The sequence below is a fragment of the Tupaia chinensis genome, unplaced genomic scaffold (assembly GCF_000334495.1).
Source record: "Tupaia chinensis unplaced genomic scaffold, TupChi_1.0 Scaffold139767_1, whole genome shotgun sequence".
Taxonomy (NCBI): Eukaryota; Metazoa; Chordata; class Mammalia; order Scandentia; family Tupaiidae; genus Tupaia; species Tupaia belangeri.
This window is the reverse complement of record NW_006199647.1, coordinates 1,142,855-1,159,118: the sequence shown is the minus strand read 5'-3', so window position 1 is coordinate 1,159,118 and position 16,264 is coordinate 1,142,855. Positions and strand designations below refer to the sequence as shown.

At 54.3% G+C, this 16,264-nt stretch overlaps 1 protein-coding gene across 1 annotated transcript in view; it reads right to left on the bottom strand.

The window, feature by feature from the left end:
* MCUB (mitochondrial calcium uniporter dominant negative subunit beta) overlaps window positions 1–8,518 on the bottom strand; it is a gene marked incomplete at its 5' end in the record, with an annotated part of 12,971 nt that extends 4,453 nt beyond the window's left edge. Inside the window, 4 exon segments of the mRNA XM_014593157.1 lie at window positions 895–1,055; window positions 3,607–3,711; window positions 7,633–7,803; window positions 8,443–8,518. Coding sequence (XP_014448643.1) covers window positions 895–1,055; window positions 3,607–3,711; window positions 7,633–7,803; window positions 8,443–8,518 — 513 coding nt within the window.
* Window positions 8,519–16,264: the final 7,746 nt, after the last annotated feature.

Here is a 16,264-nt window from a genome sequence, read left to right as displayed (position 1 = left end):
CTGTCTGGCGAGCGCATGCGCCCTATAGCAAAAAAAAAAAAAAAAACCTCTCCAAAAAAAAAAAGTAAAGAAAAAATTAAAATGTGGGTAAAAAATCCAGAAGAAGAAAGCAGAATTGTCCCCAGGCGTGCCAGAGGGCACTGAGCACACTCCTCGCCTCTCCAGCTTTCTGCTCCCACTGCGCCTGCCCCCAGCGCACAGCCGAGGACGAGTGACTGAACGCAGATTTCCTGGAAAACAAACAGGCCCTCATCACAGTGATCCTTCCCCCGCCGTGGTGAACCTCGGGCGCCAAGAAGCCCTTACTAACAACGCTCAGCTGCTGCCCTGTCAGGGAGAGCCGGGCCCTGGGCCTGTTCTCTGAAGAAACTGGGGTACGCCCTGGTGAGGGTCCCGCTTACCAAGCGCGCACGGCTGCTCTGGGGAAGGGACAGCAGCAGCGGTCGGACGGCAGCTCTACTTGGAGCCAGCCACCTCAGCTCTGCGGCCACGTCCTCACCTGGAGGCCAGGGAGGTGAGAGCGCCGAGGCCCGCTCCTGAGGTGGGCAGGAGCAGGTGCACCTGGGGCGGCGACCAGCAGAGGCAGCGCTCAGGGACTACCGGGCCTGTTGGTATTCAAGAACTTCTTGTTTTGTTTTGCCATAGGGCTCACAGGCTTGCCAGAGAGACAGGGAAATGAGCAATCACCCCCTGGGGGAATGGCCAAGCCACAGTCCCTTCTCCCATTGGGATTTCTCGCGTGTGCACACACACACGCCCAGCCTAACATTCATCCACAGGGTCCAGGACTCAAACCACAGTCGGCCATGTGGGAATGCAGTGTCTTAACCACCACGCCACCTGCTGGCCCCACTATGCATGATTTCCAAGCAGACTCCATGGCTGCCCCCTGACCTGTTCGAGGGGCTGCAGCTGACCCCTCAGGTGGTCAATCGTCTCCAGTAACTGGTGTTCTCTCCTCTTCTGGAACTCCTGTGCGTGCAGGACCGCCGACAGCCTGTGCACCACGGCCTTCACGTGCTCCATCTCTGCGGCATGCTCATGGTCCTGCTCCTCTGGAGAGAAACAGAGACGCACAAAGTGGTTGCCGTGTTGCTCCCTCCCGGGTCCGTGAGTCCAGGAAGCCCAGTCTGAGCCCACAGGCCTGGCCACCTGGGCACTCCCAGTGGCACCTGGCACCAGCCTTTCTGTTCCAAACGACTCCGGCCACCTCAACCTGGAGTGATCCATTACTGGGCAGAGGTTTCAACTCGCTCTGTCCTCACCTGCCTCCTCTTGGTACCACGACGTCGGGACACAGACAGCAAAGGGAATGGCAGTGCCACGGCCACGAGGCCAGTGAAGACCTCGCCTTGCCCAGGGCACACTGACTGCTGGGTTCGCTTCTCTACCCGAGTTCAATGAAGATCCTTCCAACCACCCCGTCCCCAGCCAGCTTTCTGGATGTTATTCTAGAGTTCTCGGAGGAAGGAAGCCTGTCCACAAATGTTTGTGTAAAAGTAGGACACAAATTTTCGAACCTGTCCCTCCTTGCTTCCCAACCAGAAGGAGCACAGGCTGGTCACCAGCGACAACTTGCGACCCTCGCCAGCCCGGAGCTGTGCGAGAGTGACCTGCCCAGGCCCTGTGAGTCTGCACCTGCACTATGGCTTTATGTACCTCCTGGTGTCCCGCCGTGGGGCTCAGACCCTGCTTTGCTGCCTCCAGGCCACCTGCTGTGTAGCCCGGTGCTCGGGGCTGCGCTCTGACAGCTCTCATGCCCGGCCATCTCCATGTGCACATGAACCCCATGCTGGGATCCACCTGCTGTCCGCTACCCTGCCTTCTGTGTGAGCGGCTGGACAGCCGAGGGCTCAGGGAGGGGTGCGGCCTCAGGATTCCCCGTGTTCTTTGTAGCTCCCCTCACTCCTCCTCTCCAGGGTAAGTCCACGTCACTCAGGTGGTCACGAGACCCTCCTGAGGCTGTACTGTTCACTGGTGCTGCACGAGGGCCGGTGGGGGGGCTAGGAAAGGGATGGCCCACCAGGCAGCGAATGACCACGGCGGGCAGGGCACCCACACGGACAGGGCGACTGCAGTGACCGCGTGGGGAGGGCGACATGTGACTGTTGGCTGGCAGGGTGACCACAGTTGGTAGAGTGACCGCAGTGACCATGGCGGGCAGGGCAACCACAGTGACCATGCGGGCAGGGTGACATGACCGTCATCTGGCGGACATGGACTGTGCTGGTGAGCTGCTGGGGGCTGGTGCGGACTAGCTCGAGAAGTAGAACTCCTCACCCAGGAGTTTCACCAGGTTGTCACAGGGGACATCAGGGACCAGGGAAGCACGTGCCCACCTCTGCAGAAGGGGAAAGGGACACGCTCTCAGCAGCCCGGAACACTGCTCGCATGACAGGCCACCTCGCCAGGGCCTCGTCTGGCCTGCAGGAAGGGCACTCGGCCCTGCAGCCTCCTCCAGCCTTGCTGTCTCACGGGGAAAACAAAGGCTAAGAAACTCTCCGGCAGGGCACAGCCCAGGGATGGTGCCTACAGGAAACGAGACCCCATCACACGACTGTGGGTCCCTCAGTACCTCACGGCCGCAGCAGTGCAGCTTCTGCTCTACTTGAGACCAGGCTCTCTACGAGAAAGACTTTCTGCGGAAACCATAAAACACAAAGGGGATGAAACAAGGGCAGCAGCGGAAACTGAAGCCTCTGACACCTGAGCTGAGCAGACACTAGCAGTCTAACTCCAGCCAGACAGCCGCACAGCATGGGACTGGTCACCTCCATTTGTCTCTCATGTGATATGCCATGTCCGGCTAAGTGAAATCATTAGCAGGCCCTGATATGGCGGAGATCTGGAATGATCATGCCAAGACATTAAAGCAACTATGAGTAATATGGCCAGGGCTCTAACAGAAAAAAATGACAATGTGCAAGAACAGATGAGTAATGTAAACGAAGAGACGGAAAAATCTAAGGGGAAAAAACCCTGCTAGGCATAAAAAGCCACTGTAACAAAATGAAGAATGCCTTTGACAGGCCCAACAGATTAGACACTGGGAAGGAGAGAATCAGTTATCTTGAAGATATATTAGTGGAAACTTCCATAAATGAAAATCACACCATGAGTGCATGCACATGTTCCCAGAATCCTGACAGGTAGACAGATGGGAGGGAAGGAACAATGGCATGGCCATACCCCAGTTGGGGGTACCCCACCCCCCCCCAAATGTATGTGTCCTTTGGCAATAAACTAAAAAATAGAAAATGTTGGGATCAGCAGTTGGCATAATGGCTGTGTCACTGGACTCCCATGTAGCTGACCGTGGTTCAAGTCCCAGATTTGGTGGCTTAATTTCATGCCAGGTGCATGTGTATGCATGCCCAAGAACCCGAGAGGAGAATGGAGGAGAAGGGACTGTGGCGTGGTCATCCCCTCTGGGGGGTGGATTTCTGTCTCTCTGTTTCTCTGGGGAGCGCATACGCCCTATAGCAAAAATCTCTCCCAAAAATAAATAAATAAATAAATAGAAAATGTTACTAAGACAACTATTGCTCCCTTTAAAAGCCCCACAGCTAAAGGCAAAAGACAAGACAGGATGGCCGTTTCTCTTACCTTTCTTGGGGCACTGTACATCATACACTTTCTCATTAATAATAAGCTTAAAGTCTCTCATTAACAGACTATCCATGAGGGTTGATGCTGGGATCTCGCTGCCATCTGAAAGAGAAAACATAACGCAAAACACACCCTTGTTTTAGAACGGTGAGGACCATTTTCCAAACCCAGGTCTTTATGGCACAGTAATGTGCCTTTGCCTCCTCTGGTCCCCAGACTCAAACACCACTCCCGTAGAGGGGCTCCCCTGAGGATCCCCGTCATTAGACGGAATCCAGTGGAAGGGGCAGATGCTCCTCTTCCCTACCCCTCAGCTGTCCTGAGATTCAGGGTAAGGCCACAGTGAAGTCGTGTGCAGATGGCCACTGAAGAGTCAGAGGAGGTGGGACCCCTCACAGCAAGGCTAGGGCAGACCGGGGGGCAGTGGGGGAAGCAGAGACGGCTGGTGGCTCCTGCTCCTCCTGTGCCTGGCTTCCCGTCACTTGGGGTGCAAAGCCTGTGACACTGTCTTGTTGGCCTGAGTCCACCTGCTGTGTGGCTGGGCCACCTGCATGTGGAGGGGTGACGTTTCCAGACCTGCCTTTCTCTCGGTTGTAACTACCAGCTGCTGAGGTGTGCTGGCTGAAGTGGCAGTGGCCAACAGCACCCCAAAGCGCCCCACACCCGCTCCCCCCCTTCCCGGCAGGAAATAAAAGTGGCAGGACCTCAAGCTGGTGGGGCAGGGACAGCATGAACATGTGGAAGCCCAGAAGCACATGTGCATCTGTTTGGCAGACCTCTGCAGAGAGCAGACGCAGGAGAGACCCTAGTGGCAAACCCAAACATCCCAGAACCACGTCAGGGAATGTGATCCTCTCAGAACTTTTTGACCCCGCCGTGCTCTGAGAGCTCACCAGGCCTAGGTCCTGTCACAGTCTTGGACTGAACTTTTACGGCAGCCCCAGTGTCACGAGAGCTAACCACTGAACGAGAGGCGAGCTGTGTGGGGTCGGGGCCCCTGACATGTCCTTCGCAGGAGTCGTGCATAACTCGGGGGAACAGTCTGGGACACTGCCGGGGGTGCATTTCCCTAGCAGGTGTCTGCCTGGTTCCATTCAAGCAGCATGAGTTCAGCCCCGGGACCTGCTGGCCACACGGCACCGCTGCAGACCTGGAGAACCCTGGCACCTGCCTCCTCCAGTCTGCGACCCACCGCGACAGTCTGCACCTGGGACTGTCCCGTGGCACGGGCTGTTCGTGCTCCCGCTCATCGGCTCAGGTGAGAATTTCCCTGAGAACTGGTAAGTAACTCAGCCCCCAGGACAGGCCGGGCTGTGACAAGCTGAGACCACGCTTTCCAAGCCCAGGTTAAACACAGGCCAAGCCCACCCAGAGAGACCCTTTGCTAAAAAGCATCGACATGCCAATCAGTTTAGCTGCCTCTCCAAGAGCCACTGAAATTTCACATGGAAGTGACTTTGAAGCAGCTTCTAGAACGATGGACGTGCTGAGCACGTCCGACACCATGCTTCTTCACACGGACAGCAGACGGCAGCAGACCAAGGACCATGAGGGACCAGAGTGGACGGGGCTGAACTTCCATCTAATCCAGGGCAGGAGCCCAAGAGCTCCTCTTCCTAAGATTCCGAGTCTTTATTTCTTTCTGATCGCTTTACAGTCACTCGTTGGTTTTCATTTCCAGAGCACGCGTGCGCTCACCAGAGAGGAGGAGGAGGTACGCAGGTAGGAGGGGTGTTCGCGCCCGCAGGAATCGGGGGCACGTGTGCACACACACCACAGTAGTTCTGAAGCCACTGGGATGGCACTCAAACCGCAGTCGGCCATGTGGGACCCAGATAGCTAACCTACCAGGCCATGGCCAACCCCTCAAATTATTTTTAAATATAAGCAGAGGACGCTTAGTCACTGTCTTCACGTCACTCACTGCATGCTACCATCGGGCAGACTGCTCGACTCTGAGCCTGGTTTCTTCTTTTTGATTACTAAGGGCACACATATATGAGAGCAAGAGAGAGCTAAAGCACACTCCACAGCGGGGTGTGGTCACGCCACAAGCCCTCTCCCGCCACCACTCCATCCTGTCAGGATTTGGGCACACACAGGGCCCCAGTGTGCTGTCCGGGCGGCTGGGCAGGGATTAGAACCGCGATCAGCCACGTGGGAAATGGCTCCCATGCAGAGCCTACCCACTGTGCCACGAGGTGGCTGCCCATGGACGTCAACGCTCCTGTGCTCGGGGGACACGCCTGGCTACTTCAGGGACGAGGTGGCACCCACAGGGCAGGGCTAAAACCTCACTCTCGGATCCAGGCGTTAATAGAGAGCCCCTTCCAGGCAGAGCTGAAGACGCAGAGCGACCTGGGCGGGGCCGGCCTGACAGTGCAGCAGCCAAGCACTGCACCCTGGGAGCCGGGTCCCACCTGGCCAGAGTCCCTGTCCCTTAGCACGGGAAACATGGGGGGCAGGCAGTGTGCACGTGCCCCAAATCCTGGCAGGATGGAGAAACCAAGAAGGGACGATGTGACTACACCCACGGGCTGGCGCTCTCCCGCTGTGCGTGCCCTGGCGAGCACATGCACCCTCGACACTGCACGCGTCTGTGGGAAATGGAATTCAAGTACAGTGATTTAAACAAATAACCTACGGCAAGCATCCGGTCTGCCCTCCCCACCTCTCAGAGGTCCTCCCCTCCGCTCCAGGGACAAGGCCCCTTCCCTTCCCTCCCCTCCCGGGACAAGGCCCCTTCCCTCCCCTCCCCTCCAGGGCTTCACTCAGACAGGTCACACACACACACACACACTCACCCTCTCTCTCACCTCCCCGCTGGGCTTTTCCACAGTACTGTCTAACATAATATATACATATCTTATTCATTAACCTGTTTCTTCCTCCTACTGAAGTGGACCTCCTTCAGGGCAGGAGTTCGAACCCTCTGTGCCTTGTTTTAGCTCCAGCATGTAGAACAATGCCTGGCATGCATGTGCGTACACACACACGCACACATATACACACATACACACCCCCCCCACACACACACACGCCTGTGCGGGTCAATGCATACTTGTTGAATGAATGCATTTTTAAATCTCCACCTTTCCAACTGCTGTACCCTATCCCTTACAAGGTTCTGGACTCAGGAAGGGAAGAAGGATGCTTACCCTCTTCTCATCACTATGTTTTAGACACATTCTTAGGTAATGTAACAATTAAACGGTCACCCAGATTTATTGATTGATCTGTATCTGCAGCCTCTGCCTGCTGGGCTAGGAAAAACAATTCTTCGCTCTATTTTAGGGGCAGGACAGTTGACCAAAGACCATTTCAGACCATGAGAATATAAGAGCCATACCCTAAATCTGAGTGTCTGAGTTACTAACCACCTGCTGGCACTGAAAACATGCACGCTGGGCCACCAGGTGGCGAGGTGGCTGCGGCGCGGGGCTCCACGTGGCCGACCGCGGTTTGAGCCTTTAATGCACATCCGGCATGTTGATGTGCCCAAAATCTCCAAGAGGAGGATGAAGGACAAGGGACCGTGGCATGGCCACCCTCCTGGGGAAAAAAAACTTAAAAAGGGAAAACAAACTAAAAAAAGGAAAAAAAGTTATCCTAGGAACTGATTCTGTCAAAACCAGATTAGATTGTAATTGCTCTGTACCAAAGATTTCACTGAATGCACTATTTGTGGATTTTAAGTATTTGTGGTGTTTTCATCACTGAACGTCTACCTCACTTTCTGATTATTCAAGTTTAAGGAGGATTACACCCGATGCCTGTGCTACTAAAGTTTTCTCAAGAGGAAACATTCTGGAGCTGGGCTTATAAAATAAGTAAGTGAAACTTATACTAAGCTCTCTGGTTTTGTTTTTTACTCGAGGGAGTTCTTTTTTATTGCCACTAATGCGTGAAAATCACTCAGTAACTCAACCATCTACTGCGCAATGAATAAAGGGCCAGTTTGTTTAGAACAGTAAAGAACCGGAGGAGGTCTGGGAGGGAAGGGAGCTGGAAGGACGCTAGCACCTGTGGTGAGGACGGCCGCGGTCCTGACACCCCCGTCTTCGCCCCGCAGGTCCTGCAGGAAAGAGCCCACGGTCGTCCGTAGACGTCGGATCGCAAACTGACAGCGCTCTTCTCTGGATGGCAAAGTAAGCGTTATTAAAGGAAGGCCGTGTTTATAGTTAACTGTTATTTCTGTTAAGGAAAAAAAAAAAAGATATAAAAATGGATACTTTTTTTTTTTTTTTAGATTTTTGCTATAGGGCGTGTGCGCGTGCCAGATAAGATAGAAAGAGAGGCAGAAAGCAAGAAATCACCCCCCCAGGGGGGATGGCCACGCCACAATCCCTTCTCCTCCATTCTCCTCTCTGGATCTTAGGCATGCAAAGCAGACACACCTGCATGAGTTTCAAGCTGCCGGGTTTGGGACTCGAACCATGGTCGGTCACTACATTTTACTTTCTAATGAAGAACAGAATGCTTAACTGGGAATCACGGGCCTCTCACTTCCTGTACAACCCGCACTACACTGTCCCCACACTACACTGTCCCCGCACACGCAGTCTACACATCCCTGGCGCTTCCTGGAGCTGGCCCTCGGCGCTAGTTCTCAGCTCAGTCTCCCTGGGGAGTTACATCCTGGGACAGACACTTCCTTGCCCATCTCAAGTTCGTCTGACCACGGGTGGCATTTTGCAGAGGACTTTGGGTACATGGAGCAGAACGAGGAAGCCAGCCAGGATGTGGGCGGGGTGGGCAGGGAGGGGAAGACGAGCCTGTTTGGCCCAGAGGCAAAGCTGCGCTGTTTAGAAGGGTGGGAACCGAACCGCTTACCACCTGAGGACGCCGCTGTGCTGGCGTGCTGTGTCTGGCGATGTTCCAGAGCCCCACACAGCTTCACACACAAAACCTGCAAGGAAGATTACATCTCCGCTTTCATCTGACTGGAGTGAGGAAAGCCCCCTTGTCACACACCCCTGTAAGACCTTGGAGGCGCTCACGAAGCCCCTGGCTGCACGCGGCCACTGCTGTGCCTACTGCCCCAGGGACACCCAGACAGGGTCTCGGACCGCAGCACCGAGGACCCTGCAACCGTGTGAAGATTTGCAGATCCAGCTGTTCCTTTGAGGTGCCACTCTGGAACAAGTGGACCCCGTCCCCGTGTTACGCTGTGCTTCTCAAAGCACGCCTCATAGGGCCCGAACGCGTCCAGCAGAGACCAGCCAGCAGGACGTGGCCCAGCCACAGGCCCCAGCCGGCGCTGCTGGTCCTGGGGCCACTGGGGGCGCTGTATGGACTGCAGGCTGAGCTGAGTGTGCCATGACCAACCCCACAGGCACGAGGCCTGGAGAGGGTCACTCTCTCCCTCTGTCTCTAACAGGCCAGCTAGTTCCTACCTGAAAGGACACAGATTTCAGACTGAGTCAGAATCCCATTTTAACAGGATCTTCCTGCCACAGCGGCTTGACGCGCACTGCTCTGAACTAGGCTGGTCAGCTGGCTAGTCCCACTGTGACCGAGGACCCGTAAACATCGGTAGGCTCAGCTCCTTGGGGACCTTCGCCGCTGACCAAGAGCTCTGCAGCTGTGCGTGCCCAGAGGCTGACACAGGACAGCACAGACACGGCGTCTGCATGGCCCAGAAGTGCCACCGCAGCTCAGGCTGCCTGGCGCCGGGCACTGTAGGCACAGGGCCTGGCTGGTTTGGCCTGAGCTCACAACTGCACTGATGCTTAGCAATCACCAGGGGGCACCATGGTGCGCTTGGAACAGACAACCTCAGGACAGGGACAGAAAGGGCGAGCAGGGGCGGGGGAGTTGAGAAGGGGCAGCCCGGGACCATGGCCAAGGGCAGGGGAGAGCTTTCTCGCTCTTGCTGTCTGTCTCAGGCAGCTTACAAGCAGTCCAGGAGAAGGAAGAGTTGGGAGGTGGAAGAGGAGGAGGTGGAGGAGGAGGAGGACAAGGAGGTGGAGGTGATAGGGGAGGGAGGTGGAAGAAGAGGAGGAGGAGGTGGAGAACAAGGAGGTGGAGGAGGAGGTGATGGAGAAGAGGGGGAGGAGGAAGAGGACAAGGAGGTGGAGGAGGACAAGGAGGTGGAGGTGATAGGGGAGGGAGGTGGAAGAGGAGGAGGAGGAGGAGGTAGAGGAGAACAAGGAGGTGGAGGAGGAGGAGGAGTTGGGATGTGGAGGAGAAGGAGGAGATGGGAGGTGGAGGAGGACAAGGAGGTGGAGATGATGGGGGGGAAGGAGGTGGAAGAGGAGGAGGTGGAGGAGGACAAGGAGGTGGAGGAGGAGGTGATATGGAGGAGGGGGAAGAGGAGAAGAGGGAGGAAAAGGAGGGGGAGGAGAAGGAGGAGTTGGGAGGTGGAGGAGGACAAGGAGGTGGAGATGATGTGGGGGAAGGAGGTGGAAGAAGAGGAGGAGGACAAGGAGGTGGAGGAGGAGGTGATATGGAGGAGGGGGAAGAGAAGGAAAGGGAGGAAAAGGAGGGGGAGGAGGAGGATTGCGGTGTCACCATGCCCGACTGGGGGGTGCTTTCTCCCCTAGGAAGCAAACAGGACCCCTCAGTATTTCCGTCTGTGGGAGGAAAGGCCCCTCAGAAACGCGAGGCTGCAGGAAGTTACAAGAGCTGAGAGCTCAGCTGCCCCACGTAGGGCCGTGGGCTTCCAACCCCAGCCCGTCCCGAACCAGATCTCGCTCTCAAGGCCGGCTCAGGAACCAAGGATCTTCTCGGGCCCTTCCCAGACCTGCTGGGACCCTGGGTGAGGGCCCAGCCCCCAGGGCTGCTGTGCCGCGTGCGGGCGCCCGAGCATTGATGGTTGGCATGGGCTGAGCCCCAGAAGGCTCCGAGTGCCCTACTCCAGGCCACGAGCAGTTTCCTGTCACTGGGGTCTCCACGACTCCCCGTGTGTTTGCAGTCACAGAAGGCCCTGCAGCCCGAAGGGGCCAAACGGGAGGTGGCAGGCCAGAATGGACATGGGCACGAGGTCCCCCATCTGACCTCGGACCCCGACTCTGCAGTGAGCCCGCCGGCTGGGTCTGTGCTGGACTAGATCAGTGGTCAATACCATTAGGCCACCTTCTCTTTCGCCCCAAAATGAAGTGACATCCGTTTTCTTTTCTTTTTAAAATACATTGAACATCAAGGACAGTCGACACTTTCTCCTCCGGACGCTGGAATTCCGCATCCCTGGAACGCTGCGTGCCAGGCTGGGGTGACGTGGCACGTGGCGGGCAGAGCCTGACAGCTGCGTCCCGAGGGCGGGGACAGTCTCCACTGAAAAATGTCCACGGCTACTTTGACTCCAACTCCGAACAAATCGAATGAACCCATTTGCTATGGAAGAACAGTGTACATGATCTTGAAGGTAAAGGAACGCGCGGAGGAGGCTCCGAAGCTCTCGGGCTGCCTGTAACGAGGCATGACAAAAGGAAATGCGAGGGCCCAGTCCTACTTGAAAGGGAGTCGGGGCCAGCAGGCCATGTGACGGTTAAGGCCCTGGACTCCCACATGGCCGACCATGGTTCGGCCTAGCCTGGCTCCAACACCACACCGGAATCCAGGTCTACAGAAACGACTCTCAGGCCTCCTTTAAAAGAAAACAAGGAAATAAAACCGCCTCCTAAATCTATAAACATAAGACCCTTGGGAGGGACGTAAACCCCAGGATATCACCCCTAGGGACTGCCACTGGAAACCCTGCGTCTCTGGGCCCACTTCTTGGCATGAGGGCCGACGTCCTGTCCCCGCCCTCTCGAGCTCCAGCCCTGGCCTCTCTTCTGTCCTGTTCCTCGCCCGAGTCTATGCAATACATCCTCCCCAGTGGGCCTGGCTCGAGTGCAGACCACGGCCACGCTCACCAGTACTGCTCACCTCACGCAGAGTCTACCGAGGCCACAGGCTGCAACACACACTCCCGGCTGCAGCGCGTCGACTCCTCGACGACGAGCCTTACACTAGGAGGAAAGTGACGGAAAACCCGGTAACACCAGCCAGGAGTTCAAGACAGCAAACGCTCGATTTTGACCACCGCAGGCCCTCTGCCCAGACTTCACCTCCTGCTCCGCAGTCTCTAGCCAGGAGCCAGGAAAACACACATAATCCATCAGATGACCAGAAACCACCACAGAGGAACAAGAAATATGAGAAACCCAGAAATGATCTCTCCTCCAAGGAAAAGAATAACTCCTCTTCCTCCGTAAAGAACACAAGGGAACTCATGGAAATGTCAGATAGAGAATTTAAAATATCCACAGTGACAAAGCTAACAGAGATGCAAGAGAGGAGAGACAACGAATTCCAGAAGAAGCAGGAGAACAGACACACTGCGTTCCAGGAGGTGAGGAAGTCCTTGTACGATCATAAAAAGAATCAGACGGAACTGTCAGAGATGGAGCTGTAATACAGGAAACCCGAACTTCTGTTGAAAATATCAAAAGCAGATTAGATCATGCAGAAGACTGAATCTCAGATGTAGAAGACAGAACTCTGACCTAGAAAAAAATCACCAAAAAGACTGAGAAAATGACAAAAAGAGAGAGAGAGTAACATACAAGAAATACTAGATACCATTAAGCTCCCCAACATCCGGATCATCGGTATCCCAGAAGGTGAAGAAACTAATAAGGGCACTGATAATCCATTCCATGAAATCCTGGAAGAAAACCTTCCAAACCCAGAAAGGCACTCAACTATCCAGACCCAAGAAACACAAAGGATCCTACACAGAATGAACCCAAGAAGATCTTCCCCAAGACACAACATGGCCAGATTGACCAAAACCACAGACGGAGTCAAGATAACTAAGATTGGCAAGAGAGAAACGGCAAGTTACTTTCAAAAGATGTCCCGTAAGGCTAACGTCGGACCTCTCATCGGAAACAATGCACGCCATGGGAAAATATATTCAAGGTGTTAAGTGAAAAACAATTTCAACCAAGAATATACAGCCAGCAAGATTATCTTTTATATGGGGAAAAAGAGACAAAAAAATTCTCAGATAAATAAGACCTGAAAGAATTTACCAACACCAGACCAGCTCTCCAAGTGCTGAAGGGAGTGCTACACCAGGAAAGCTGAAGTCGGACACAGAAATAAGAGTGCAATACAGAACCACGAGAACGGCCGGCCTGATGGGAGGGCCAAGTCCGGAGTTGAGTGTGGACCTCCAGAGTTTAAGTGGAAAGCTCAGACCACAGCCACACTGCAGATTCAATAGGAGAGAGATTAACTACACGAGTCTGAACTAGTGAAATAGAAGTTTTTGACTTTAGACTAAAACATTACTGAATTTCTTCGATGCTTTGGTTTCCATATGGAAGGATTTCTGTCTTCTCTTGAACTGTTGATAGGTTCATCTACCTACTATTTGAACTGAATCCTAACCTTTTTCCTGGCTTTACATTTTATGCAAATTTCTCTTAACATGTTTTGATTTGATCTATTAAAACTAAAACTTTTTGAAATTAAAAAATGCACTAAAAATACCTATTAATACCCACTAACGACTGCAGTAAGCTATACAGCCCCAGGGAGGTGCTGCTTCATGCTGAGGTTTACCCCTAAATCAGACACGTGCCTCTACCAGCTGCACTTCTATTCAAAGCGTTTAATTAAGATCTTTAGTGAATCAATAAAATGGGGGGAAAGGCATGGAAAACAACAGCACATAGCAGAGAGTGTGGGAGAGGGGAGGTGGCTGAGGTGAGAGGTGGGGAATCAAGGGTGGAGGGAAGCGAAATATGTAAGAACCGTGGAATAGAAAATGACTTGGCGACACCCAGGCATACCCGACTGGGCAATGCACGTGTACTGGATGGAAAACCTCACTTCGTATACGGTGTTGCTGTACAGTGAGTGACTGCAAATAAAGAAATAAATAATAATTCTAAAAGACAGAGAGAAGAGACTCCGGGAGCAGGCCTCGGGCTGACCCCAATTACAGCCCCACTCGGCCTGGCCAGGGTAACAGGGCGGGGAGAGGCCCGCAAAGTGGGTGGAGGAGGCAGAGCGACCGCCCAGTGTGCGGGGAGGAGCCAGCTCGTACCCACACAGCACGCACCCCGGCTCCTGCCACCTCGGCACGCAGCCGCTTCCCCTTAGGGAAGTCTCCTCAGTGGAGGAGACAAGAGAAAGTGAGGGGTAAGTACAGCAGGGTGCCTGTGTGGCTGACAAGCCGTCTGCAGGCCGAGGCCGCAAGCCAGGTGGATTCAGGTCCCCGCCCACCCTAAAGCCCCAGCGTGATGGTGAGCACCTGCAGTCCCAGCTGCCGGAGGCCCAGGCAGGACGATCAAGACACCGCAAGACTCCGTCCTTAGGAAGGAAAAATGAGAGAGCAGCAGATGGCCTAATGGTTACCTCACTGGACTACCACGAAGTTGACCGCAGTTCAAGTCCTGGACCTGGTGGCTTAAAGCTCATGCCGGGCACGTGTGCGCGTACCCCACCCCAGGGGGCTGATTTCTCTCTCCGTCTCTCCAGCCACGCACGCCTGATACCAAAAATCTCTCTAAAGAGGAAAAAGCCAAGAGGGCCAGCACCGCAGCGTGGCAGTCAGGGGTCAGCCCCACGTGGCCAGCCGCTTGATTCGGGTCCCGGCCCCCATGGCTAGAAAAGCATGCCGGGCACGTGGGGCCCCAATCCTGACCAGATCAAGGGACAGAGCCGGGACTACAGTGTGACCCCACCCCACTGGGGGGCTTTCTCCCCTCCTCCTCTCCTTCTCTCTCCCTGTCTCTGATGAGACCACCTGGTCTCTGGCAGAGAAGAGAAGGCATGGAAGGCCCCTCCCACCCAGAGGTGGTGGCCAGGGCAGACGCCACCACTGGCCGAGCTCCTCGCCGGCGGTGTAACCACCCACGTCCACTCAGGAGCCCCACCACGGCTACACCGGGCCGTCCGGAGCACTATCAACTACCGCGGCCGCGGAGGTTTAAGAGAAGCCAAAGTCAAATTCAGTAAAGATGTTTGGGTGGAGATCCCCGAACAGGAAGTTTAAACACACGGCTCAGGGAACGGAGCTGGGATTTGTTTAAAAACAAGGGAGATAAATAGCATATTAAATGGGTCCAGAGGCGAGACAGTGCGGCCCTGCCCTCTATCGGCCGGCAGCCTGCGGGCTAGCCCGGACCATGTCCCGTTATGGGAGGGTCTCAGGGTCCTAGAGCTGCATACTCGGAATAAGCACCATTCCACAGGAGAAAACACTGCCACTGACAGGGTGAACTGTTAGCGGCTACACTGCTTTATTACATGCTCACCCCATCAAATGAATTCCAATTTCTTTGGAAAGGGAAAAACTTTTTCAGCTGCTAGGTAAAACTACCAGTCTACCGCTAAGTGCCTAAGACCCGGAAGGAGAATCAGCATCTGACAGCCATCAGACACCAAGAATCCTTCGTCCACGGCCAGTTACACACCTTGGAAAATGAACAACACGGCGATTTGAGAGATAGAGCTTTTGAGACCAATTAGACAAATGCCCTTGTTTTGAAAAGGGAATGGAACAGGCCAAAATACACTGAATGCCCTGGCTTAGCTCACAGAGTCACGTGCTGCAGGGCCAGGGCGGTGGCATTCAGCTGTCCCAACCGTCCACCTGACACACAGTGAGCTGCCTGTTCCTCTCGCGGGGCCTGCACACTTGCAGTCCAGACAGCAGGGGTTAGTCAGAGCAGCCAAGGTCAGCCTCAGGGTGTGGTGTCTCATCCCACAAACACGTACATACACGTACATAATGCAGAGATACAAAGTGATTCCTAAGTTTAGAATTTACTGTGAAGCAGCACTAACACTCCTTAACTACAGTACGGAAAAAGGAAACGTAGAAAAGCACTAATATAGCTAACTGCTGGGAAGACGGCAATGTTCGGTATCCACTTGGTCCTTGAGAAAGCCACGAACAGTTTTCCTCTGCAAAAATGCATCATGACGTTCACTCCTGATGACCCACTATCAGATGAAGGGGTCTAGAGTGCCTTAATTTACTGTAAACACAATCACCAACACACACCCAACTGAGACCAGGGCCCCAGGTGCACGCCCCAGTAAGAAACACTGGGGACGAGGTCAGAGTCAAAGGAGAATGGTATGTCCATTCAAGTCTGTAAAATGCAAACACTAATTTCTCAATTAACATCCTGCAGTAGGATCAAAACATCCATACGCCTTGTTTCTGGAAGTTAAAAAGAAAAGCACACTAGATACTTAAGTTTCTGTGCAAAGTACACTCAAATCATAAAACTCCACAGTGGGGATAACGGAGCCTGCTGCGGGAGAGAACCATCCGAGTCCCAACCAAGCAGCAGGGAGCGCAAACTAAAAGGTGCAGGGCGGGCTCGCAGGTGGCCTGTGGCTCAGGCGCTGGATCCCACATGCTGACCACCGGATTTAGAGGCTTGAAAATCACACTGGACGCAGGTACACGCCTAAAGTCCCGGAAAATGGAGAAGAGGCTGCAGCATGGCCACCCCTCCTGGCACCTGATTTCTCACTTTCCCTCTGTCTTCTGGAAGTGCATGCGCCCTGTGGCAGAAATCTTAAATTATTCTTTTTTAAAAAGGCATGGAGAAGGATGCTTTTAGATGGAATTCAACAGCACGATCAATCATCGCTCGGTGATGAACTGCATTCTTGCCCAGAAAGAGGCCAGCAGGAG